The sequence below is a fragment of the Peromyscus eremicus genome, chromosome 1 (genome assembly GCF_949786415.1).
Source record: "Peromyscus eremicus chromosome 1, PerEre_H2_v1, whole genome shotgun sequence".
NCBI lineage: Eukaryota > Metazoa > Chordata > Mammalia > Rodentia > Cricetidae > Peromyscus > Peromyscus eremicus.
Window position 1 is genome coordinate 165632464 of NC_081416.1, and position 22325 is coordinate 165654788.

The 22325-nt window shown below is 49.8% G+C and overlaps 2 protein-coding genes across 7 annotated transcripts; one reads left to right on the forward strand and one right to left on the reverse strand.

The window, feature by feature from the left end:
• Positions 1-1686: 1686 nt before the first annotated feature.
• On the reverse strand, positions 1687-10440 carry Actmap (actin maturation protease). 2 transcript variants are annotated; one of them, XM_059279582.1, is made up of 7 exons: positions 10139-10439; positions 8726-9155; positions 5967-6035; positions 5404-5528; positions 4525-4654; positions 4362-4432; positions 1687-3318 (listed from the first exon to the last, which is right to left on the reverse strand). In XM_059279582.1, the coding sequence occupies exons 2-7, from the start codon at positions 9037-9039 to the stop codon at positions 2981-2983; spliced, it is 1047 nt and encodes a 348-aa protein (XP_059135565.1). In that variant the 5' UTR covers positions 9040-9155; positions 10139-10439; the 3' UTR covers positions 1687-2980. The 2 variants fall into 2 exon arrangements, with proteins under 2 accessions (XP_059135565.1, XP_059135571.1); XM_059279588.1 differs by having other exon boundaries at positions 3209-3503; positions 4362-4654; positions 10139-10440.
• Snrpa (small nuclear ribonucleoprotein polypeptide A) lies at positions 9918-21942 on the forward strand. 5 transcript variants are annotated; one of them, XM_059279612.1, is made up of 8 exons: positions 9918-9939; positions 10095-10219; positions 10664-10758; positions 15089-15261; positions 16625-16801; positions 19061-19234; positions 19642-19730; positions 21564-21942. In XM_059279612.1, the coding sequence occupies exons 3-8, from the start codon at positions 10686-10688 to the stop codon at positions 21721-21723; spliced, it is 846 nt and encodes a 281-aa protein (XP_059135595.1). In that variant the 5' UTR covers positions 9918-9939; positions 10095-10219; positions 10664-10685; the 3' UTR covers positions 21724-21942. The 5 variants fall into 5 exon arrangements, with proteins under 5 accessions (XP_059135595.1, XP_059135610.1, XP_059135587.1 ...); XM_059279627.1 differs by having other exon boundaries at positions 9919-10024; positions 10095-10152; XM_059279604.1 differs by having other exon boundaries at positions 9920-10024.
• The last annotated feature ends 383 nt before the right edge of the window (positions 21943-22325 follow it).

Consider the following 22325-nt stretch of genomic DNA (forward strand, 5'->3'; position numbering starts at 1 on the left):
TGCTGTGGATATTTTCTTGGCATTTGTGTATGTGAGTTGAGACTCATACTCTGGGCCTTCATGCTGCGGTAGGATAATGGAGTAGTGATCACCTTAGGAGACTGAGGCAGGCTGAGGAGCTTCACCACTCATTCAAGATCCAGAAATGCCATTATCTTTTTGTTTAGATTTTTTTTTTTCCCCCCGAGACAAGGTTTCTCTGTGTAGCTTTGGAGCCTATAACTTGCTCTGTAGACCAGGCTGGCCTTGAACTCACAGAGATCCATCTGCTGGGATTAAAGGTGTGCCACCACTGCCTCGCTTTGTTTAGATTTAAAAACAATTTATCACCACCAGGCAGTGGTTGTGCACAACTTCAATCCCAGCATTCAGGAGGCAGAGGTAGGTGGATCTCTGAGTTCAAGGCCAGCCTGGTCTACATAGAGAGTTCCAGGACAGCCAGGGGTACACAAAGAATCCGTCTTGAAAACACACACATGCAAAGATTTGTATTTTTGTATATGTGTGTTAGTTACACATGTTCAGGTGCCCAAGGAGGCCAGAAGAGCGCATGGGACCCCATAGCCTCTGGAGCTGGAGTGGCTTTGAGCTGTCTGATGTCAGTTCTAGGATCCAAACTCTGCAAGAGCAGTGAGTGGTCTTAATTGCTGAGCCATCTTTCCAGCCCCTTTCTTTTAATTTTGAGACAGGTTCTTTCTCACTGTAGCTCAGGTTGGTCTGGAACTTGAGGTCCTCTTCTTTGGCCTCCATAGTGCTGGGATTACAGGTCTTGCTCTGTAGCCCAAACCTGCTTGGTACTCACAATGTAGCCCAGGCTGGCTTCAAACTCACCGTGACCCACCTGACTCAGCCTCTTGAATACTGAGATGGTGTGTGCCATCATGCCTAGCCTGAATTGCTGTTCTCCTGGGCCTGGCTCTATGCTAGACCATGCAAAGACACAGGGCTCCTAGGCTAGTCCTTTGATCTCTAGTACAATGAACCAGGACAGTGCCAATCAAATATCAGGGTCAGGATTCAGACAGACTGCTACCTACCCCCCTCACTGGTTACTACACACTGTACCATACATCTCCCTGAATATGTGATCTTTTGCTGGGTAATGGGAGTACAGTGGCAACCAAGACTTGTTCCTGCCCTTCCGAGTGGGTTTACCAGGTGCCTATTATTTTCCTTATAGTTGATTCGTTAGGATGGATAAAGCAGGAGTCACACACAACTGGTTCCTATGTGGTTTAAGAGTCTTATATAGCTGAAGCTGGCCCTGAACTTGTCAGGTAGCAATGATGAACTTGAACTGATCCTCTGGCCTCTGCCTTCCAAATGCTGGGATTATAGGTCTGCACCACTATCCCAGCCTTGGGCAGGATGTGGCATATGCAAGGCTAGCCTGGACTGCATAACATAACAAGAAGTGTCTGGAAAAGCAAATGGGCTGGAGAGATGGCTCAGAGGTTAAGAGGCTGCTCTTCCAGAGGTCGTGAGTTCTATTCCCAGCAACCACATGGTAGCTCACAATCATCTATGAGATCTGGTGCCCTCTTCTGGTACGCAGGCATACATGCAGGCAGAACACTGTATACATAATAATCTTTAAAAAAAACCCCACATCATATTCCTCTCTTCCCCTCATGTGGAGGAAGAGGGGTCTCAAGAAGAAATGATACTGGAGCCAGGATGCAGAAGTTAGGGGAAGTAGGCTTTTAAAATGTTTTATTTATATTTGAATTTGTGTTGAATGCACAAGTACCACAGCAACCAAGTGGAGGTGAGGGGACAACTTGTGGGAACCAGTTCTATTACATGGGTCCCTGGGTCACCAGGCTTGGCAAGCACCTCTACCCATTAGCCATCTTGCCAGCTCAAGGAGAGTGGTCATCATATCCAGCCCAGGGCTGGTGTTGGCACCTGCAGTCTTAGTATCTGAAAGTCCATCATGGCTGTCAGACAGGTGAGCAATAGTTTGAGTAGGCCAAGGAGAAGGGAGTTGGGTTAATTTCTGTCCTGTGAGCAAACTTGATGGTGGGGGTAGCAGGGGGTACAGGCTGTTGTAGATGTCCAGCGAACTGACAGTGTCTTAAGAAGATGCCCCCAAAGAGAGATCAATGGGTGTCACATTCGGGTGGGAAGACCATAGCTAGGGTCTTAGTTACTATCAAGAGTCTTTCTCTAGGCTGAGCGTGGGGGAACACACCTTTAATCCCAGCATGCAGGAAGCAAAGCCAGGCAGATCTCTGTGAGGTTAGGGCCAACGTGGTCTACTACACAGGTCATTCTAGGTCATCTAGAGCTACAAATAAGACCCCTGGTTTTGTTTTGTTTTTGCTTTTTGAGAAAGGGTCTCACTATGTAGCCCTGGCTGGCATGGAGTCTGCTATGTAAACCAGGATGATCCTGAACTCACAGAGACTCCCTCTGCCCCTACCTCAGTGGTTCTCAATATTCCTAATGTTGTGACCCTTTAATACAATTCCTCATGGTGTACTGACCACTAACGATAAAATTATTTTTGTTACTTCATAACTGTAATTTTGCTGTTATGAATCATAATGTAAATATGTGTTTTCAATGGTCTTAGGCAACCCCTGTGAAAGGGTCATTTGACCCCCCAAAGGGGTCATGATCCACAGGTTCAGAACCAGTCCTCTCCCTTCTGAGTGCTGGGTTTTGAAGTATGTGCCATCACCTCTGGGCAGAGATCATGCTCTAAAAAACATGCAAACAAACAAACAAACAAACAAACAAAAACTCCACAAAACCAAGTTTCCCTTAACCAAAGGAGTGCTTAATCCTGCAAGTAATAAATTTAGACTTTGGACAGTGGTTAAGCTTGTGACTCCATAGCTGGGGTGATCCTGTGAAAGATTCCTAGCAGGAGGTCCTCAAGATACAGGTTGGACTGTAGACACCACACAAGGGATGAAGCTGAGACACTCGAATGGGGATGGAGGTAAGTTCAAGGCAGGTGCCCCAGCCCCAGCTAATGGCTCCACTCTCGTGGTCTAAGCAGCAGGACCTGGCCACAGAGGCCAGCCTGTACCCCACCAGCAGGTACCACGTACACCCGCCCATCGGCGGCCCTTGCAGGAGAGAAGTCTGTCAGCTGCAGGTTGCTATCCCGGACTTGGTTGTAGTCCCACAGCTGGTAATGCCAACTCTTGCCCTGCTTGGAGAGAAGGAAGATGGCACCTGGGGAGCTTTCCTCTGGGAAGGATAGTGGTTGGTTGGGTACCCCAGGCACTGGGTGGAAGAGGCCTGGCAACTCCGAGTCTTCCATGTAGCCAGGGATTGGCACACGCTGCACACCTATCAGGACCCCTGGGGGACAGGAGGAGGATGTGAGTTGCCTGGGTTACAGCTAGGTGCCAGGGCTCCTGAGTCCTCTGTGACCCTGCAGGCCAGGTGTTGCCGTGCGGCCACAAAGTTAGGACTCTGTGGGTACAAGCTGGGCCTCTGGCTTCAAAGTCTCAGGTATCTGAAGCACATTGAAGGCGGGGGCAGCACTGAAACGAAGAAGAACCCCAACATCTCCAGCTGCCCCAGAAAGACCCCCACACAGGGCCAGATACACATGTGGAGGCCGCAGTGCTGGCGACAGACACATGCAGTGTGTCACCGTGTTCCATAGGAGTCACATGCCCACCAGGCAGCCTGAAGAGGCGGCAGGGCTGCCTCTATTACTGTCTGTATGTGCACTATCCCCCCGGGGTTAAGTGTTGGGACTTGTGGCCTCCAGTGGGTGGTGCTATGTTGGGAGCCGCTCCCACGTTTAGGAGGTGGGGGGACCTTGCTGGAGGAAGTGATCACTGGGGTGGGGCTGAAGTGCAAGTGCAGGGTTATAGTCCAGGCTCTGGTTCTGGGTGGAGCACTCTGCTTCCTGGTCAACCAAGAACAAGCTGGACCTCCAGCTCCTGCGTCACTGGTAGAGCCATCAGCCGCCATGCCTCCCTTCCATGCACTATCCCCGACCGTGAGCCACAGAAACCTCTCAAATTCTTCTGTAAGGAAAGCTAATGCCCCTCCGACACCCCCTCAATTTCCAGATGGACAACAGGCCCAGAGCGGTGAAGAAACTTAGGCAGAACTGAGGAGTCTAAAGAGGCTGGGCTGCGCCTCGATCCTCTTGCCCCCTAGTCTGTGCTCTGAGCCTGTTTGTGGGAACTCTAACTGGCAGATACTTGAGGGACCTGATGCCTGCTGAGCTTTTTGCTAAATACCACATCGGAAAGAGGGAGGCCAAGCTCTTGTTCGTACCCTTAGTGCACGGCCAGCACCTTCAGTGGTGATACAATGTGAAGAGGGTTAATAGTGGGTGGGATCTCTAGGAGCAGCATATGGGGGTAAAGGTGGGGTGGACGCACCTGCACTCACTGCCCAGTGGGCCTTATGGCCTTTCTTTTGACACGGTTCATGGTTGAAATCCTCATCATAGCTGGAGCTGGTGTTAAGGTCCAAACTGTGGTGTGGCCCTGAGTCCCACCCTTCACCATTCCTACCCTGCTCCCTTCCCTGGCCCTGGGATGCGGGATGAGCAAGGGATGTCCAGTGATAAGGTGCTGCAGGACCCGATCTCTGTTGGGACCACCCAGGCCACCACAGAGGAGCTCAGCCTCACAGTCCAAGGTCTCCTGGGCCAGTTTGGCCATGTCAGCCACTGGAGAAGGGAGAGAGGGAAAAAGGGGAGGGAGGGAGGGAGGTAGGGGGGGAGAGAGGAGGAAAAAGAGGGAGGGGGAAAGGGAGAAAGTATGGATTAAATAAATAAATATATGAATGAGAACATTTCAAAATGGCTTATCATTTGTGTAAAGTTCAGAAAATGAGGCACAAGCTGGGCCTGATGGCATAGAACTGTAATCCCAGCTATTCCAGAGGTTAAATTAGGAGGATCAGATGTTCAAAACCTGCCTGGGCTACCCAGTGAGTTCAAGACCACGCTGAGCAATTTAGTGAGCCCATGTCTCAAAAGGAAAAAAAGTGGCTGGAATTAGAGCTCAGTGGCAGAGTACCTGCCTAGAATCCCCAAGTAAGGAGCTAGGAGTGTGGCTCAGTGGTAGAGCCTCTGCCTAGAATCCCCCAATGAGGGGCTGGGGGTGTGGCTCAGTGGTAGAGCCTCTGCCTAGAATCCCCCAGTGAGGGGCTGGGGGTGTGGCTCAGTGGTAGAGCACTTGCCTTAGAGCTCTGTGTTCAATTTCCAGCACTACTAGTGAGGCACAAAGGGTCAGTTGTTTAATCACTTTGCCATAATAATGGTTTGTCTTCTCCTGGTAACAACTTTGGTCTTCTATTGTAAGGAGGCAGGCCAGGAGGAGGGAATGGGACCCCCTCATGCACCTTCAGTGCTTCAGCTGGCCTAGAGAGGAGCCAGTGGAACTTAGGGCTTGAGGTATTTCCCAGGCAACTCACCAGAGAACATCTCTCCCTGCACTGTGTAGCCTCTCTCCATGGCTACCTGCACCAGTCTTTGCAGAGAGACGCTGTCAGGAGTTGACAGAAGCGTGCCTGCCATCCACAAGGCCACCAGTCCACACCTGGGAGAGACAGCCCACTCTGCAGCGCATGCCATGTCTCTAATGAACTCCCCAGACCTCAGAGGAGGGGAGGTGTGCGGTCTAGAGGACTTGCCCACCTCCCATGCCAGGTGGAGAGAACAGGCTGGAAGGTGGGGACAAACTTGGGCTTCCTGGGAACAGGTGCCAAAGTGGAGAGGAGATGGACCATCTCATCTGTGCACTCACTGGGGTTCATTCACTTACTCATTTGAATGGTCCTTCTGTCACAAACACAAACACACACACACACACACACACACACACACACACACACACACACACCGAGATCATTATGTGGAAAATGCCCTGCTTTCTCTCTCCTCCCCAGGATGCCTGGGGGGAAGTGCTTGTCCCACAGTGCCAGCTTGGCCCTAGAAAACTGGCAGGCCCTCTCGCATCAGGGCAATGGGCACTTACTGAGGGCCTTCTTGGATGAGGGACGGTAGGTCAGCACAAAAGAGGATCCATTGCAAGTCACTTCGAAACCTGAAGCAGAACAATGATAAGTCACAAGGGAACAGCTCTGAACTCACTCCCTGGAGACTGAGCCGTCCTGAGGCCCCAGGTCCACTCCCCTGCTGAGGCCCCAGGTCCACTCCCCTGCTGAGGCCCCAGGTCCACTCCCCTGCTGAGGCCCCAGGTCCACTCCCCTGCTGAGGCAGTGACCCACAGCCTCAGCTTTATCATCTGAGGGTGGAGGTGGGAATTATCCTTTTGCCTGTTTCTTGCTGCTTCTCAGAGGGCTTGAAAGACAAAGAGCAAACGCAGAACCTGTGCAACCAGGAGTCATAAAGATTTACCTGAGGAAATTTCTAGAAGGTGGTATGTTTTATACCCAAATGCTATGTTTTTTTTTCTCTTTTTTTGTAGACATTATCTCCAAATGAAGCCTAGGCTAGCCTCCAGCCAATGGTGATTTCCCTGCTTTAGTTTCCCCAGTGCTGGGATTAGAGGCGTGCTACCATGACCAGTGCCTGATTATTCTCCCCACCAGGGGCTGGTGCGATGGCTCAGTGCATAAAGGTGCCTTCTGCTAAGCCTGACAACCTGAGTTGGAGTCCCAGGAGCCACTTGTGGTAAGGAGAGAACTGACTCATGCGACGTGTTTTCAGACCTCACATACACAAACACTGTAGCATACCTATACAGACACAATTAAATAGATTTAATTCAGCCTTGAGCAAAACCAGGTGACAATATGCTTAAGGCCCAAGAAATCACCGCATTGATGAATCTGAGCAGGCCTGAGCAGCCCTGCCCTGAGGTAGCCACATGGTTTCAGTCATCTCAGTCCCTCAAGGCTCAGGGTCATATGCTTGCTTTTTTTATTCCAAGGCCAGTGGGAGGGCAAAGCCAGGGGTGGTGATGGGGATGCTCACACACAGGATGAATACACAAAGCTCCAGGTTCTCAGCTGAGATAATCCTGAGTATAGCAGGGCAGAAGCACCAACTCCCCTACTGGAGTTCAAACGGAGACCTCTCCCTTCTTTGAACTGTGGCTAAGTGACTGCCCCTAAGAGTTTCAGCTTTCTTCCATTTTAGATTTCCTTTGACTTCTGTGTATGTGAGTGTATGCGGCCTGTGTGGATACCCAGAGGCCAGAAGAGGTGATGGATCCTCTAGATCTGGAGTTATGGTTATGTCACACCATGTGGGTGCTGGGAACTGAGGTCCTCTGCAAGAGCAGAGAATGCTCTTAACCACTGAGTCATCTTTCTAGCCCTCTAAGAGTCTCGGCTTTCTCAACCAGAAAATGGGAAAGTAACAGTTTCTGTTCTGTGAGGTTGCTGAGAGCAACAAATATTAAAAAACTCAGTCAACCATGGTGATTCACATTGGCAGGACTGCTTGGACTATATAGACTTTCGGTCAGCTTGAGCTAGAGTGTGACACTGGGTCAAAATTTAAAAAAACAGACCAGTATGGTAGTGTACACCTTTAATCACAGCACTTTGGAGTGGGAAGACAGGTGGATCTCTGTGAGTTCCAGGCCAGCCTGGTCTACATAGTGAATTCCAGGCTAGCCTGGGCTACATACAGAGACCCTGTCTCAAACCACCACCACCAAACATCTGGTGGTGGTAATATATACCTGTCATCTTCTGAAATGAAGGAAGAAGGAACAGGTGTTCTCAGCTACATAGAGTTTGAGGTCAGCCTGGGCTACATGAGACCTTATCTAAAAAACAACAAAAAAGTAAAGCAAAGTAAACAAATCCTTTTAATCTAACATATACTACCTATGTGGTATGACAGGTGTGACAGGTGTCTGCATTCAATTCACATAATGGTGGCTGCGGCAATTGATGTGCCTTATAAGTGTGGTTGGGGAGTTTAAGAATTTCCCTTCCTCCCTTCCTCCCTCCCTCCCTCCCTCCCTCCCTCCCTTCCTTCCCACCCTTCCTTCCAAGGCAAGGTCTCGCTATGTAGCTCAGTCTTACCTGGAACTCATCTCCTGCTCAGCTTCCTGAGCTCTGGGATAACAGTCATATGCCCCTATGCCAAGCACTGGGAGTTTATCAGTTTGGACAAGGGCCTGTGGTCTCTTCTCTACCCTCTTCCCTGATTGCCTGTGTCCCTGGGTACATCATATTTCTTCCTGAGACCTTGAATTCTATTCATGACCTCCAGTCCTAACAGTAGTCTTTTTTTGAGCAAAGCCTTTCCCTGGCTCATCAGAGGCCCCAGGACAATCCAAATTCCTTCATCCAGCCTGCCACACTCGGTGTGGGCTGCTGTTTGCCTACTTTCCCAGCTCCTCTTTGCTAGTTCTTTGAAAACAATACATATATCTTTACTATAGATGCTGTCTGCTCTCACGGCACAGGCCTCCATAACTTGCTCACTCACTAGCATTGTAGCTGCTTCTCTTTCAGAAGCCACCATTGAGTTACACACTTTCTTTGGGCCCTATTATCACAACCTTGGCTAATCTGGGAGTCACTGTCTGGAGGGGCAGAAGCATCGGGCCTCTGCCTCAGAACCAGGAATGTGCAGGAGCTGCTCTCTCTATTGATGGAGGCCAACCACTGAAGGGCTAGGCAGAGGACTTAGGGCACCTGGCTGCTTGAGATCAAGGAAATGGGAACCCCCAAGACAGGGTGGCTGAAGTGATTTGCAAACCCAGGTGGTTGGATGAGACCTGGGGTGGAGTTGAGGGTTTGGAGAGCCTACCGGTCCTTGTGCAGCTTCAGGAGCCTCTTCACATCTTCTCTGCCTTTGGGGACTGGGCCAGCCTTCTCCAAGGCCTCCTTCAGGAGCCGGCTCTTCTCCAGGCCGTAGACATGAGGGGGAACAACCTCCACAGCAGAGGGCGGAGGTGGCAGTGGGGGTGGGGGTGGAACAGAAGCCTGGAGACTACAGGGAAGGGGTGGCAAAGCTAAGTCCAGGGGACTTGGGGGTAAAGGAGGTGGAATGTTGGGGTCTTGGGGCTCGTGGATTATTGGAGGGATTGTGGGTTTTAGAGAGAAGGAGCATGGAGAAGTCATGTGGAGTCTTCAGGCAGAGCTGATGTGCAAATAATACGATCCTCCCAAATCTCTCACGGATGGAGATCTAAGATTTAGAGCAACTGGATGTGGTATTCAGGCCTCCACATAGAAATCTGTATTAAAAATTTAAAAAAATAAGCTGGGTGGTGGTGGCGCACACCTTTAATCCCAGCACTTGGGAGGCAGAGGCAGGCTGATCTCCGTGAGTTTGAGGCCAGCCTGGACTGCAGAGTGAGTTCCAGGATAGGATCCAAAGCTACACAGAGAAACCCTGTCTCAAAAAACCAACCAACCAAACAAACAAACAAACAATAAAGTAAAAATTAGAGTTGAATTGCAGAATATGGTGCCTGACCAGTTGGTCTGGGAGAACCCGGTTCAAACAGTGGAAACAGAAACTGGGTTAAATCAAATGATGAAGGATCCTGAAGGGTGGACTGTGCTATGGGGCTACACTAGGAGGGAAATTTTGGAGCTAGCTAGTATTGGTCACTTCTGTAATAAGGAGGCTCAGATCTGGGGTGTGGTGTGGGGTGACCTGCCTCATCTCACATCCCTGGATGGAATGTGAAACGTTATAATTGATCTTAGGAGCTAGAGGTCAAGAGGTTAAAAAAGGCACGTGGCAGGGAAAACAGCCTAGCGGTGGGCAGGGTCCTGGAATCAGCCAGAAGTATGAGAGTTCCAACAGCTCAGCGATCAAGGGTCGACTAAGTCGCTATGCCGCTCGACTAGGGATCTGAACTGGGGAACTTCTACACAATTCCCGCCGGGAGCAAACGGCATTGGCCCTGTCAGGCTCCACCGCCCTTTCTCGTCCCACGTGATCGAACCCGCAACCTGTACAACGCTCCTTGGCGATCACGTGACCAAAGGCCGCTGGCGGAAGGGGAAGAGGTGTGGCTTCCGACAGGCAGTCTGGCAAGCACTAGAGCTCCAGCCATGTCCCGATTGGCCAAAAGCTCGCAGCCTTCTTTGATTGGTCTGTCCACTCCGGGAGGGGGCGGGGATTATCACTAAGGCGGGAACCCAAGTGTTCCTTTCCTTGGCAGGCGCTGAGGCCGGGGACGCGACTTACTCCAAACAGTCAACCTACCGAGTTTGCGCGCGGTGAGCAGCTCGCGGAGGAGGCAGCTGGGTGTCTGAGCAGAGTAGCGTGGCAGGCGCGGTGGCTCAGGTAGTGAACCCGCGGGTGGAGACGGCGCTTGGCGCTGGGGAGGCGGGCGGAGCACTTGGCGTCGGGCCTTCGGCTGCGTCACTTCGAGAGACCTCTTTCTGAGAGACTAGGATGTCCCAAATCGGTCCCTACTTTCTAAACTGGCCGACATCAGGGTTCTTTTTTCCTCCTGGGACGCCGTTCGTGCGCGTGGACTAATGGGAATCGCCGCGTGGTACGCTCCGCCTGCCAGGACTCGTAGAGCATTCTGGGATTCGTAGTTACCCTCTAGATCCCCTTAGCACGCGGGCTGGAGAAGCGGAGTCCTATGCTGGCTTTGTTGCCAAGCTGTGCCGTCCTTCCCCAATTTTGATCTTACCCAACTTCCTCTTGAAAGGATCCCTGAGCAGAACAAAGAATTTTGGGAAACACAGGGCTGAAGTCGCCTCTTTTTCTCCCTTTAAGCTGTCCCTGAGCATCTCCCACCATGGCAGTTCCTGAAACCCGTCCCAACCACACTATTTATATCAACAATCTCAATGAGAAGATCAAGAAGGATGGTAAGTTTCGGGATAGCCTGTGCTCTAGGGGATCTCACATGAGCTGACCCCTAACACCTCTAGCATCCATTTTTCTTTCTCAGCCATCCCCATTCAGTGTTAAGAGTTAACTTTGGCCTTTGTACATAGCGAGTCCTTGGTTTCCAACACACCCTAACCACCCTTTACACTCTCTGCTCTTTAACCTGCACGTTGTTGATAATCTTCAGAGTTTTCACTCACCGGTCCCTTCTTTCTGTGAAACCTTTGGGGATCTTTTTCTCCATCAAACCCAGCTCAATCTGCTGTCATGGAGACGCTCTCTGTCCACTGGCCTCTGGGTGGTGGTCTTAGTGATTGGCTACAGTGCGATAACAGAAGTGATGAGTAGTGAATGCTATGTAACATGGGTGATGTATACAGGATTCTATAGTCTTGGATATATTTAATTCTCACAAGCCTCTCAGATTAAGAAATTGGAATTTGGGTAGCATAACTTGCTTGAGATCAAATAAGAAGGAAAATGGTTGGGACATAAGTGTGGGATACTGGTTAAGCAACTTCTTGGACTGGGCTGGATGGCAGAGGCCATAAATCTGTTACTTAGGGAGAGTGGCAGCAAAGCCAGTTTGCGCTGCATGATCAGAGCAAGTGAAAAAGAAACCAAAGACAGTTTCTCTGGGTATGGTGGTGCAGGCCTGTAATCCCAGTCCTCAGGAGACTGAGGCAGGAGGATCTTGAGTTACAGACCAGCCTAGGCTTCATAGCAAGATCCTGACTCCAAAAGGATTGAGGATTGGAACTAGTGTTAGTCTTGCCTAGCATGAGTAAGGCTCTGGGTTTGAACCTCAGCAACTAAGAAACATACTTGGCCTGGAGAGGTGGCTCAGTGGTTAAGAGCACTGCCTGCTCTCCTAGAGGACCCAAGTTTGGGTCCCAGCATGCAAGGTAGGTTCATAACTGTCTGTAACTTTAGTTCTAGGGGACATGACATCCTTTTCCGGCTTCTGCAGACAAAATACCCACACATAAAATAAAAATATTTTTTTAAAGGTTATACATTTTTAAAGAAAACCCCCACCACATAATTCAATTCTTGCTGGGGAGTAAGGAAGGCCCAGGGGTAGAATGTTCACTTTTCTGCAAAGGCTGGATTCTAGCGCACATATGGAAAGGAAGCAGAAGTACGTCTTTTTCTGTATTTATTTTGTGTCTGTAAATGTGGATGCACACGTTTGATTAGGACAACTCTAGGGAGGCTGTTCTCGTTCCGCTGTGGGTTCCTGAAGTCACGGTCAGGATCACAAGGCTTGTGAAGTGGAAGCTCTACCACCATTTCACTGGCCCCTTTGCGTGTAACTTTTTGGAAGTGGTATTTCGAAGTTAGTGGAGGGTAAATACTAGTTTTTAGGGCCGCCTGGGAAAACTGTCAGGAGAGGACCTGAAAGGTAGTTCTGCTGGTAAGCATGCTTGCCGCCAAGTCTGACTTTCCCAGGTCCCACCATGGGAGGAGAACATCCTCTGACTTCCACGTGTGTGCCACACGAGCTTGCTGGGGCTGCGTTCAGCAGGGGTAGTGACTGAGGAAAAGGAGTTCTGGCCATTTGAGGGCAGAGGCAGGAGACTCACTCAGTTCCTGGGACTCAGTGGTAGGAGAGTTGACTCTCGAAAGTCATCTTCTCGCCTATGTGCTTCCTCACTCTCTCCTGCCCTCCCCACTCCTTGTTTGCACCCCAACCCCCCACCATACACAAAATAGATAAATGTGCCCCCGCCTGGAGCGAGTGTCCTGAGGACCCTGAGAAGGCTCTGGCCGAGCCAGGTCCACAGTTCACTTTCCGTCTGGATCCAGCACCACCAGCCTCCAAACCGCTTCACAACAGAGCAAACAGGACTCACAGTAAAGCCGAGGGTTCCTTCTGTTCCCTAGGCCTGGGAAGGGCAGCCACTGTGTGTGAAGGGAGCTGAAATGCTGCCGCTTGGGGATAAATACTGGAAAAGGAATGGAAAATGTGGCGTGCGGGCATAGGACTGAAGTCCAGCTTCTGTGGAGGCCCATGCAGGCAGATTCCAAACTCGACATCTGTCAGGGCCACAGAATAGTTCAGGCGTAGCTTGAACAACTTAGTAAGACACAGTCTCAGAAGTGTTGAGAAGGAGTGTGGAGCTGGAGTGCCAGAAAAACGGCTGGAGTCTCTAAATTGTCCAAGCCTTGGAGTCACTGTGTGAATGATATTGCTGTATGGAGTTGTAAGGATTTAATGAAGTTACCTTGCTAAAGCACTTCGTGGCGGCTCATTCCTCAGTGATTTTTTTTTTTTTTTTTTTTTTTGGACAGGGTCTAGCTGGCCTCTTGAGTGCTGGGATTAAGATGTGTACCCCCGCCTTTAATCCCAGCACTCAGGAGGCAGAGGCAGGTGGATCTCTGAGTTTGAGGCCAGCCAGGGCTCCTGTCAGAAAAGATGTATATCACTGCTACATCTGACTGGGCTGGGCTTATAGCTTTGCTGTTTTGCTTTGTTTTGGTCTTTTGGTTTTTCAAGACAGGGTTTCTCTGTGTAGCTTTGGAGCCTGTCCTGGAACTCACTCTGTAGCCCAGGCTGGCCTCAAACTCACAGAGATTAGTCTTTCTTTCTTTTTTTTTTTTTTTTTTTTTTTTTCGAGACAGGGTTTTTCTGTGTAGCTTTACGCCTTTCCTGGAACTCACTTGGTATCCCAGGCTGGCCTCGAACTCACAGAGTTCCACCTGCCTCTGCCTCCCGAGTGCTGGGACTAAAGGCATGCGCCACCACCGCCCGGCTTTGTTTTGTTTTTAAAGACAAGGTCTTACCATGTAGCCCTGGCTGGACTGGATCTCTGTGTAGACCAGACCGGGCTGGCCTTTCCTTCTTGAGTGCTGGGATTAAATACATACCACCATACCCAGCTGTTTTGTTTTTATAAATGGTCTCATGTACCATAGGCTGGCTTCAAACTTACTGTGTAGCAGAGAATTACTTCGAGTACCTGATCCTTCTACCTCGAGCTCCTGAGTGCTGGGGTTTAGCCTTAGGCCATCATGTCTGTCACAGGCCTGTAGCTGTTAATGAGAGATTGTCAGTAAGTGAACTCCTGACGTCAGGTGGGGAAGAGGAGACAAGCAGGATAAGGAGAACAAGAGGGGCATGTAAACAGTGCAGTTGGAGAGGGCCTCTTGGTGGTGGCAGATCTATGTCGAAACCTAAGGGGCTAGGACAGTCTTGGAAATGTCAGGGAAAGGACATTCCATGAAGAGAGTGCAAAGGCTAAGGTGTGGTTAGAGACTAGGTCATGCTTGTAATTCAGAGACCGAAGCAGGATGATTGCTCAGAGTTTGAGGTTCTAGAATCAGACTCCATCTCAAATTTTAAAAAAGGCATGTTGTAGATGTAACCAACTGTCTTATTAAATAAGAAACACAGAGCCGATTCAGAGAAGAAAGCCAAGAGGTCAGAGCTAAGAGCCTTACCCTTCCTGCTTCAGCGATCCTCTTCAGCCAAGAGAACTACTTCCTGTGTGTTTGTCTTATATAGTCTTTCTGTTCTGCCTTCTCATTGGTTGTAAACCCAAACACATGACTGCGTCGTCACTGCCTGTCTGTAGAGACCTCCAGATCTTCTATGGTTGGGATTGAGATTAAAGGCATGTGTCTCCAATGCTGGCTGTATCCTTTTACACACAGAGATCTACCTAGCTCTGTCTACCAAGTGCTGGGATTAAAGGCGTGCGCCACCACCGCCACGCTCTTGCTATGGCTCTAATAGCTCTGACCCCTGGGCAACTTTATTTATTAACATACAATTAAAATCACATTTCAGTACAATTAAAATACCACCATAGCACGTCAGGCTTAAGGCAGGACCCAGAGGCTAGCTTAGCGGGAGACCTGATGGCGAGAAGTACTTGTGCTTGCTTTTTCAACAGCGAGTGTAGAGCAGGTACTGCAGCTGTGGAGTCATGTGAACATGTCCACTTGAGTAGTTCTAGGCTGTCTCTCTTATTGTGGGTTCTTTTTTTTTTTTCTTTTTCTTTTTGGCTTTTTCAGTACAGGGTTTCTCTGTATAAAGCTGGCTGTTCCAGAACTCACTCTGTAGACCACGCTGACTTTGAACTCATAGAGATCCATCTGCCTCTGCCTCCCGAGTGCTGGGATTAAAGGTCTGTGCCACCACCACCCAGCAATTGTGGGTTCTTGAGCTGTAGCATTCTGGGTATTGTGTCAGTTGGCAGGTGGATCCTCATTTGGGCTGTCTATTCTCTAAGGGTAGTACAAATCCCAGGACACAGCGCCCAGGCCTTTTGTCACAGTGTGTCTTGTCTTCCCTGAATGCAGAGCTCAAGAAGTCCCTGTATGCCATCTTCTCCCAGTTTGGCCAGATCCTGGATATCCTGGTGTCTCGGAGCCTGAAGATGAGGGGCCAGGCCTTTGTCATCTTCAAGGAGGTCAGCAGCGCCACTAATGCCCTGCGTTCCATGCAAGGTTTCCCCTTCTACGACAAGCCCATGGTGAGCATGTTGAATATGAAGGTTGTTTGTGTGTATGTGTGCTGCAGGAGACTAGGTGGGTGTGGACCTGTGACCGTAGTGTTCCCTCGGCATGCTGCTTTTTCTTGCTGTTCCTTTACATTCCGTGTTCCTTATACTGGGGCTGTGGGGACACAGAATGATCAAGAAACTGAGCACAGTGGCTCATGCAGGAGGCTGAGGCAGGAAGATTGCCAGCCGTTCCAACCCAACCTGGAGTATAGAATGGGAGCTTGCCTAACGTTCTTCCAAAGATAGGCCCAGACCAAAGTGAACAAAGGATTCCCTAAGCCCCGCTCTTCTTCCAAACCTCCAGAGTGTTCTCCCTGCTGCCTTTATCACGCGGCTCCGTATTCTGACCAAGCCTTGTTCTTCTCTTGGCTCCGCCCACCCAGGCCTGTCTCCTCACCACGGCCTTCTGAGAGCGCTCATCACTCATCACAACACTGCCTCCCCTGCTTAGAAAAGTACCAAGGCGCCGGGCGGTGCTGGCGCACTGGGGGGGTGGGGGGGGCGGGGCAGAGGCAGGCGGATCTCTGTGAGTTCGAGGCCAGCCTGGTCTACAAAGAGTTCCAGGAAATGCGGCACAAAGCTACACAGAGAAACTCTGTCTCAAAAAACAAAACAAACAAAGAAAAGTACAAAGGCTCCCCTTTGTCCTTGTGACCCCACCTGCTTCCCCCAGCCCTCCTCAGTGTAGCCAGGCAGAAATGGAACTTGGGGTCCCTCTGCCTCAGTCTCCTGAGCAGCTAGAGTCCAGGCCCAGCTCCTTTGATCCCTTAGCTCCCTGGCTGTTCATGGGCTTTGATCCCCATCCTTTGTGGTTCCTCTTTCCTAAGCATTGGAGCTGCAAAGTTCACTCTGCAGCACTCCAGGTCCCCTTCTGAGCATGGAACTTCAAAAATAAAATTATTTATTGCTGGGCATGGTAGGGCATGCTTTTACTTCTAGGGAGACAGAGGCAGATGAGTTCTAGGCCAGCCTGTTCTACATAGGGAGTTCCAGGCCATCCAAGGCTACATTGTGAGACTCTGTCTCAAAAAAATTTTTTTTAAGGTTTTCCTTTTGAAGTGTCTTATTTTTATGTGTCTGAGCATATGTCGAGAACCTGTAAGCACCTACCCTGGCTTACTGTAGTCCAGGCACTGCTGCTTCCAGGCCCTTAGACCTATTAAGTTCCTACACAATCCTGCCAAGTGGAAAGTATCCCCACTTTACAGATGAGGAAGTTGTGGCCAAGCAGTCTCTATAGTTTTTCTTAGCAAGCTCCTCATGAGGTCTCATTTTGAACTCTGGCAGTTTTCTCTGATTTTCATGAGCTTGACCTGTCTGTCCTGGTTGATAGCGCATCCAGTATGCCAAGACTGACTCAGACATCATTGCCAAGATGAAGGGTACCTTTGTGGAGAGAGACCGCAAGCGAGAGAAGAGGAAGCCCAAGAGTCAGGAGACACCAGCTGCTAAAAAGGCTGTTCAGGGCGGGGCTGCTGCCCCCGTGGTGGGCGCTGTCCAGCCTGTGCCGGTAAGCTGGCGCGCAGGAACGTGTCTCTCTCTGTCAGGCTGTCAGCCACGTGGCCTTGTGTGGCGGTAGATTGAGGGGACTTGTTCCACTGGGTCCGGTGAACCGTGTGGATGGAGGAGTGTCTTTTGAGGGCCTGTTCCCCAGCGTGTACTTGATTGGTTTTGATGGTCTGTCCTTTGCACACTTGCCTCCTTGATTTTGGTTTTGTTCTGTGTATCTTTACTTACATGTGTGTCTGTGTGTGTGCACACGTGTGCTAGCACATCTGTGTCTGTGTGTCCCTGCGTGCACACTTGCGCTAAGTCCGTGGCTTTATAGAAAGTCAAAAGTTATCAGTCTCCTGTTAGAAATAATAGGCAAATTTAATTTAGAGAAACTACTGGGTTATAAAGTAAAAAAAAAAAAAAATCAGTTTAGCCTGTGGGAGGCCCTGCATTCAGTCCCTAGTACTACAAGCAGGAGGAAGAATGAAGAAGAACGAGTTGTTTCTCTATGTTAATAAGCAAAGAAATCACACACAGAGGAAAATGCAAAGGTGAAACCACCATAGTTGGGTAGGAGGCCCCTGCGGTGCTGCACACTGTTGTGGGGAAGCCAACGTGACAGCTACAGCTCTGCTGTTTAAAGTGCTCGCTTGGCAGCTGGAGTTCAGTCCTTGGTCCCATGGTAGGAGGAGGGAGCCAGTTTGGGAGAGTTATCCAGGACTGAGGAGGGTTCTAGAGTTCTAGCCTTCAAGATGACCTGCCATAGGCCTATGGATAGAGAGATAAGCTAATGGGGCAGAACAGAGTCTAGAAACTTGCCCTAAGGAATCCCTGCAGTTCTGATGCAGGGAAATTGGATCTATAAGAGAAAAGCATAGCCCTGCATAGGGCTAGGGATGTGGCTCAGTGGTAGCCTGCTCACCTAGCTCCCACAAGGTCCTGGGTTCAATCCCCAGCAACATAAAAGTTAACTCATGCCAGGGGTGGTAGCACACACCTGCAGTTCTAGTGCTTGGGAGGTTGAGGCAGGGATCAGGAGTTTGAGGTCACGCTGGGCCTCATTTGAGAAAAGTTAACTCAAGCTGAATCATGGCTCTGAATATGACAGCAGACCCGATAAAGGTTCTAAAGGGACCTTAAATGTCTTTGTGACCTTGGTGAGTACATGAGAAGTGGAATGTCTTTCTGTGCAGGGCACCAGAAGCACTGTGCATAAAAGAGAAGATGGCTGAATTTTGACTCCTCCTTCAGCCTCTGACTCAGGAGTCTTTGTCTCATGGTTCTCAGGCTGGGTTGCACTTTGCAGCTAGTCCAGCTGATCATTCCTTCCCTTCTCACCTTTCCCACCTTTGATTTGTTTTCATTTTTAAATTACATTTTTGCTCATGGTGTGTCTTTGTGAGTGTTCATGCCATGGAACCCGAGCAGAGGTCGAGGTCAGTTCTCTTCTACCAGGTGGGTCCTAGAGGTTGAATTCAGGTTGTCGGGCTTGGAGGCAGGTGGTTTGCCTGCTGAGCTGTGTTGCTAGCTCTCATTTCTTTCCTTTTTTAGATTTCCTATTTTTTATGTTTGTTTTTTATACTTTTGTGTTGGTGATTTGCCATGTGGTTGCTGGGAATTGAACCCTAGTCCTTTAGAATAACAGGCAGTGCTCTTAACCACTGAGCCACCTCTCCAGTCCTCTTTTCTTTTTTTCTTTGAAGATCTAATATTTGGGCCAAGTGTGGTGGTACATACTTTTAGTCCCAGCACAAGGTAGGCAGAGCCGTGTGTGTTCAGGCCAGCCATGCTGCATAGTGAGCCATGGCCTCACTAAAAGGGTAGGGGGTTACTTTTTATTTGGGACTGTATGTGGTGTATGTGCACATGAGTGCAATGCCTGTGGAGGCCAGAAGAGGGCGTTGGGTCCTCTAGAGCCAGAATCACAGGAAGTTGTGAGCTGCCTGACTGGGTGATGGGAACCAAATTGTTGTGGTACCTACTCCTAACCACTGACCTATCTCTTCAGCCCCCCTCTAGTTTCTTTTTATATGTCGAACAAAGTTGGGCCATGCTTTAATTGTACCTTTAACTGTTTCAAAACCCCTTTTCTGGTTTAGCATTCCTTCTTGAATCCAATTCTTTGGTGTTTGTTGGTGCTGGTTTTTTTTTTTTTTTTTTTTGGTTTTTTTTTTTTTTCCTTTTCAGGTGTGGGTCTTTCTCTTTCTGTCTCTCATCTCTGTGACCTTTCCTTCCCTGACCTGTAGCCCATCAGTCCTACCTCTCTTCTCCACAGGGTATGCCACCGATGACTCAGGCACCCCGCATTATGCACCACATGCCAGGCCAGCCTCCTTACATGCCACCACCTGGCATGATCCCGCCACCGGGCCTTGCTCCTGGCCAGATCCCCCCTGGGGCCATGCCCCCACAGCAGCTCATGCCTGGACAGATGCCGCCTGCCCAGCCTGTAAGTGACCCCCCCCCCCCCCAGGTCTCACAAGCATTGTCCGCAAATAGAAGTGGAGCAATTACATGGGAGGTGGCACTGGAGCTGAGCTCCATCCTAGGACAGAGGGGTTGGCCTGTATGTTGGTCGGGGGAGCAGGATGAGGCTAATCAAGGTCTGCAATCAGGTGTGGTGCATGCACTAGGGCACCAGCTGTGTACCATGTCCTGTCCTAGCCCCAGCACACAGAGGTGGCAGAAGCTGGAAGGTCTCTGCTGCCTTGGGCCTGCCGTCTCTGGGGGCACTGGCTGTGGGGAGATGGATGACATTGTGTGCTTTAGCGAATATGCGAGAAAGACTGAGCAGGGTGCAGTACCAGGCATCCTTCTCGGGTACTCCTGCTCATTGGCATCTGTCTCTCCCCACAGCTCTCCGAGAATCCACCCAATCACATTCTGTTCCTCACCAACCTGCCTGAGGAGACCAACGAGCTCATGCTGTCCATGCTTTTCAATCAGTGAGTGGGGCTTCTGGCTGGGCGGGTGGGTTCCAGTGTTCGGTGGCCATTCTAGTGTCTGAAAGTGTGAAAGGGGAAAGGAAGATGGGTCATAGGGGCACACAGTGCTCTGGGTACCATGTGTTTTGGGTCTTGGACTGCCCTTTGTGTCTGTGACATTGCAGAACAAGGGAAAAACAAAAGAGGAGCAAAATGTGGAGCTGGTTTAGACCGGCGTGAGCCAGTCTGTTCCAAAAATGGCAAGGGCACTGGAGACACTAGGAACTCTGGCCCTTCCAGTGTGATGGAACCTGTAGACCTTGAGTGGAGGATAGGGCTGAGTATTCCTATCCTCATGTCTCTGAGCACCTCTTACAGAAATGTCTTGTCAACCCTGGGTGTACTGGCAGTGAACGCAGGTAGTCTCTGTACTTGGAAGGCTGAAGAGGAGGATTGAGGTCGGGGTCCTTCTCTACTGTGTAGCCTGGGCCCCGTGAGACCCGAGGTGGGGGTCTTTGATACCCATCTGAAGAGGCTGTCAGGCTTGTCTGTGCTGTGGAGGGAGGGTCAGTCCTGGAGCATGGAAGGTTTTTTAAAGATTTTCTTAGTTTTATTTTTAGTTGTACATGTGCCTGTGTGTATGTGTCGGAAGTGTCAGCTATCCCTGAGCTGGAGTTTTAGGTAGTTTGAGCTGCCTGACATTGGTGCTAGGAACCAAACTTGGGTTCTCTGCAAGAGCAGTTCTTGCTCTAACTGCTGGGTCCTTTCCAGCCCCTCCCCTCTGCTTCTTTATGATTAAAAACTGGCAGTTTATATAGCTCAGGCTAGCCATCCTCCTGTCTCCGTCTCCCAGGTGTGACCTATATCTGGGCTTGGATGGTTCTTTTGTTTGGTTGGTTTTTGTTTTTTGAGACAAGGTTTCTTTGTGTAGCTGTGGCTGGGATCTTTATTTATTTATTCATTCAATTATTCATTCATTCATTCATTCATCCATTCATTCATTCATTCATTTTCAGGGACAGGGATTTTCTGTGTATCCTAGGCTGTCCTGGATTTCACTCTGTAAACCAGGCTGGCCTTGAACTTACAGAGATCTGCCTCTGGCTGGGTTCTTTATAATTATGCAGAAGGAAATTTTGAGAGGCTAAATAAAGCTGGAAATAGTAGAGCTGGTATGCCATCTCCACAAAACTGCATGTTTTGAGACTGCTGATGGGAAAACATGTTTGTTGAACATGAGGAAGTGAAGAGGGAAGTTAAACATGTGTGATAGCATCTTGTAATCCCAGTGCTCAGGCTGAGGATCAAAAGTCCAGCCTGAGCTACTTACAGAGAGACCCTGTGTCAACAAAGCAAAATCACGATAAAGATGAGAGTGGCCAGGCGATGGTGGCCCGTGCCTTCATCCCAGCACTTGGGAGGCAGAGGCAGGTGGATCTGTGAGTTCAAGGACAGCCTGGTCTACAGAGCAAGTTCCAGGACAGCCAAGGCTACACTGAGAAACCCTGTCTGGAAAAAAATACAAACAGAAAACAAAAACAACAACAAAAAAAATGAGAGAAGTGATTGGTGCCAGTTTCTGGGACTGGGGGTGGACTTTGGGGGAAGGAAGCGGGGATGCCAGTGTCTTGTTTGGTCTACATTGTGGTTGTTTGGCTGTTAAGACTTTTCATTCGACAGTGTTTATGGTAGGGATTCTGCCTGTATTTTGTCCAGGGAATCTTTTGGTATAGGGTCTGGGCTGTGCATGATGGAAAGGAAGCTTAGCATCTCTGGGCTCTGTCATTTTGTTGGTGGCAAAATATTGGGGGAAAGCTCAGATGATCTCTGAGGTCTGCTGTGCCCTCCTCCCAGGTTCCCTGGCTTCAAGGAGGTGCGTCTGGTTCCCGGGCGGCACGACATCGCCTTTGTGGAGTTTGACAACGAAGTGCAGGCTGGGGCAGCACGAGATGCCCTGCAAGGCTTTAAGATCACGCAGAACAATGCCATGAAGATCTCGTTTGCCAAGAAGTAGCGCCTTCCCCCATGGGGCATCTCAGTCCCCATTCTGGGGCTGCCCTTTCCCTCCCCCTTGGCTCAGTCCCTGAAGGTAAGTCCCCCTTGGGGGCCTTCTCAGAGCCGCGAGTGAGTGTGTGGTTGCCACACAGCATTGTACCCAGAGTCTGTCCCCAGACATTGCACCTGGCGCTGTTAGCTTGTGATTAAAGTGGTTTTTTTGAGGTTTGGTTTTTCACCACTCTTGTCTTTTATTTCCTTGTCTTCCTTGGTTCCCTCCACATGGAGAGTTTGGATCTCGTGGCCTCTGTGAGTTCACAATCTTGGAAAACACACAGGAGTATAACAGTATTAACCACACTTAAGGTACATTGACAGCTTTGGCAAGGTATTTTTGTTGTTTGTTTGTTTGTTTGTTTGTTTTGTCTCAAATCATTGAGGGCAGAAACAAGACCCCCATGTACATTTGGGCAAGTTGTGCGCTACACAAGGATACTCCTGCTTTGGAAGGGCACATCAAAAGCCTGCTTCTTACTTCTGCTCCTGCTTTTGCACTCTATTAAAGAGGAATAGCTCAGTGAAGACTGTCCCCATGGCATTTGAAGGAGGACAAAGCTGGTC

Coding starts and splice junctions, on each gene's coding strand:
- Actmap (XM_059279582.1), bottom strand. CDS start 9,039: ATGACTTCTCCATGCTCCTTCTCTCTAAAACCCACAATCCCTCCAATA. Junction 6,036..8,725: donor CTGAAGCTGCACAAGGACCG/GTAGGCTCTCCA, acceptor GTTCTGCTTCAG/GTTTCGAAGTGACTTGCAAT. Junction 3,319..4,361: donor CCACTGGGCAGTGAGTGCAG/GTGCGTCCACCC, acceptor CCTGTCCCCCAG/GGGTCCTGATAGGTGTGCAG.
- Snrpa (XM_059279612.1), top strand. CDS start 10,686: ATGGCAGTTCCTGAAACCCGTCCCAACCACACTATTTATATCAACAAT. Junction 10,759..15,088: donor TGAGAAGATCAAGAAGGATG/GTAAGTTTCGGG, acceptor CCCTGAATGCAG/AGCTCAAGAAGTCCCTGTAT. Junction 19,731..21,563: donor CTGTCCATGCTTTTCAATCA/GTGAGTGGGGCT, acceptor CCCTCCTCCCAG/GTTCCCTGGCTTCAAGGAGG.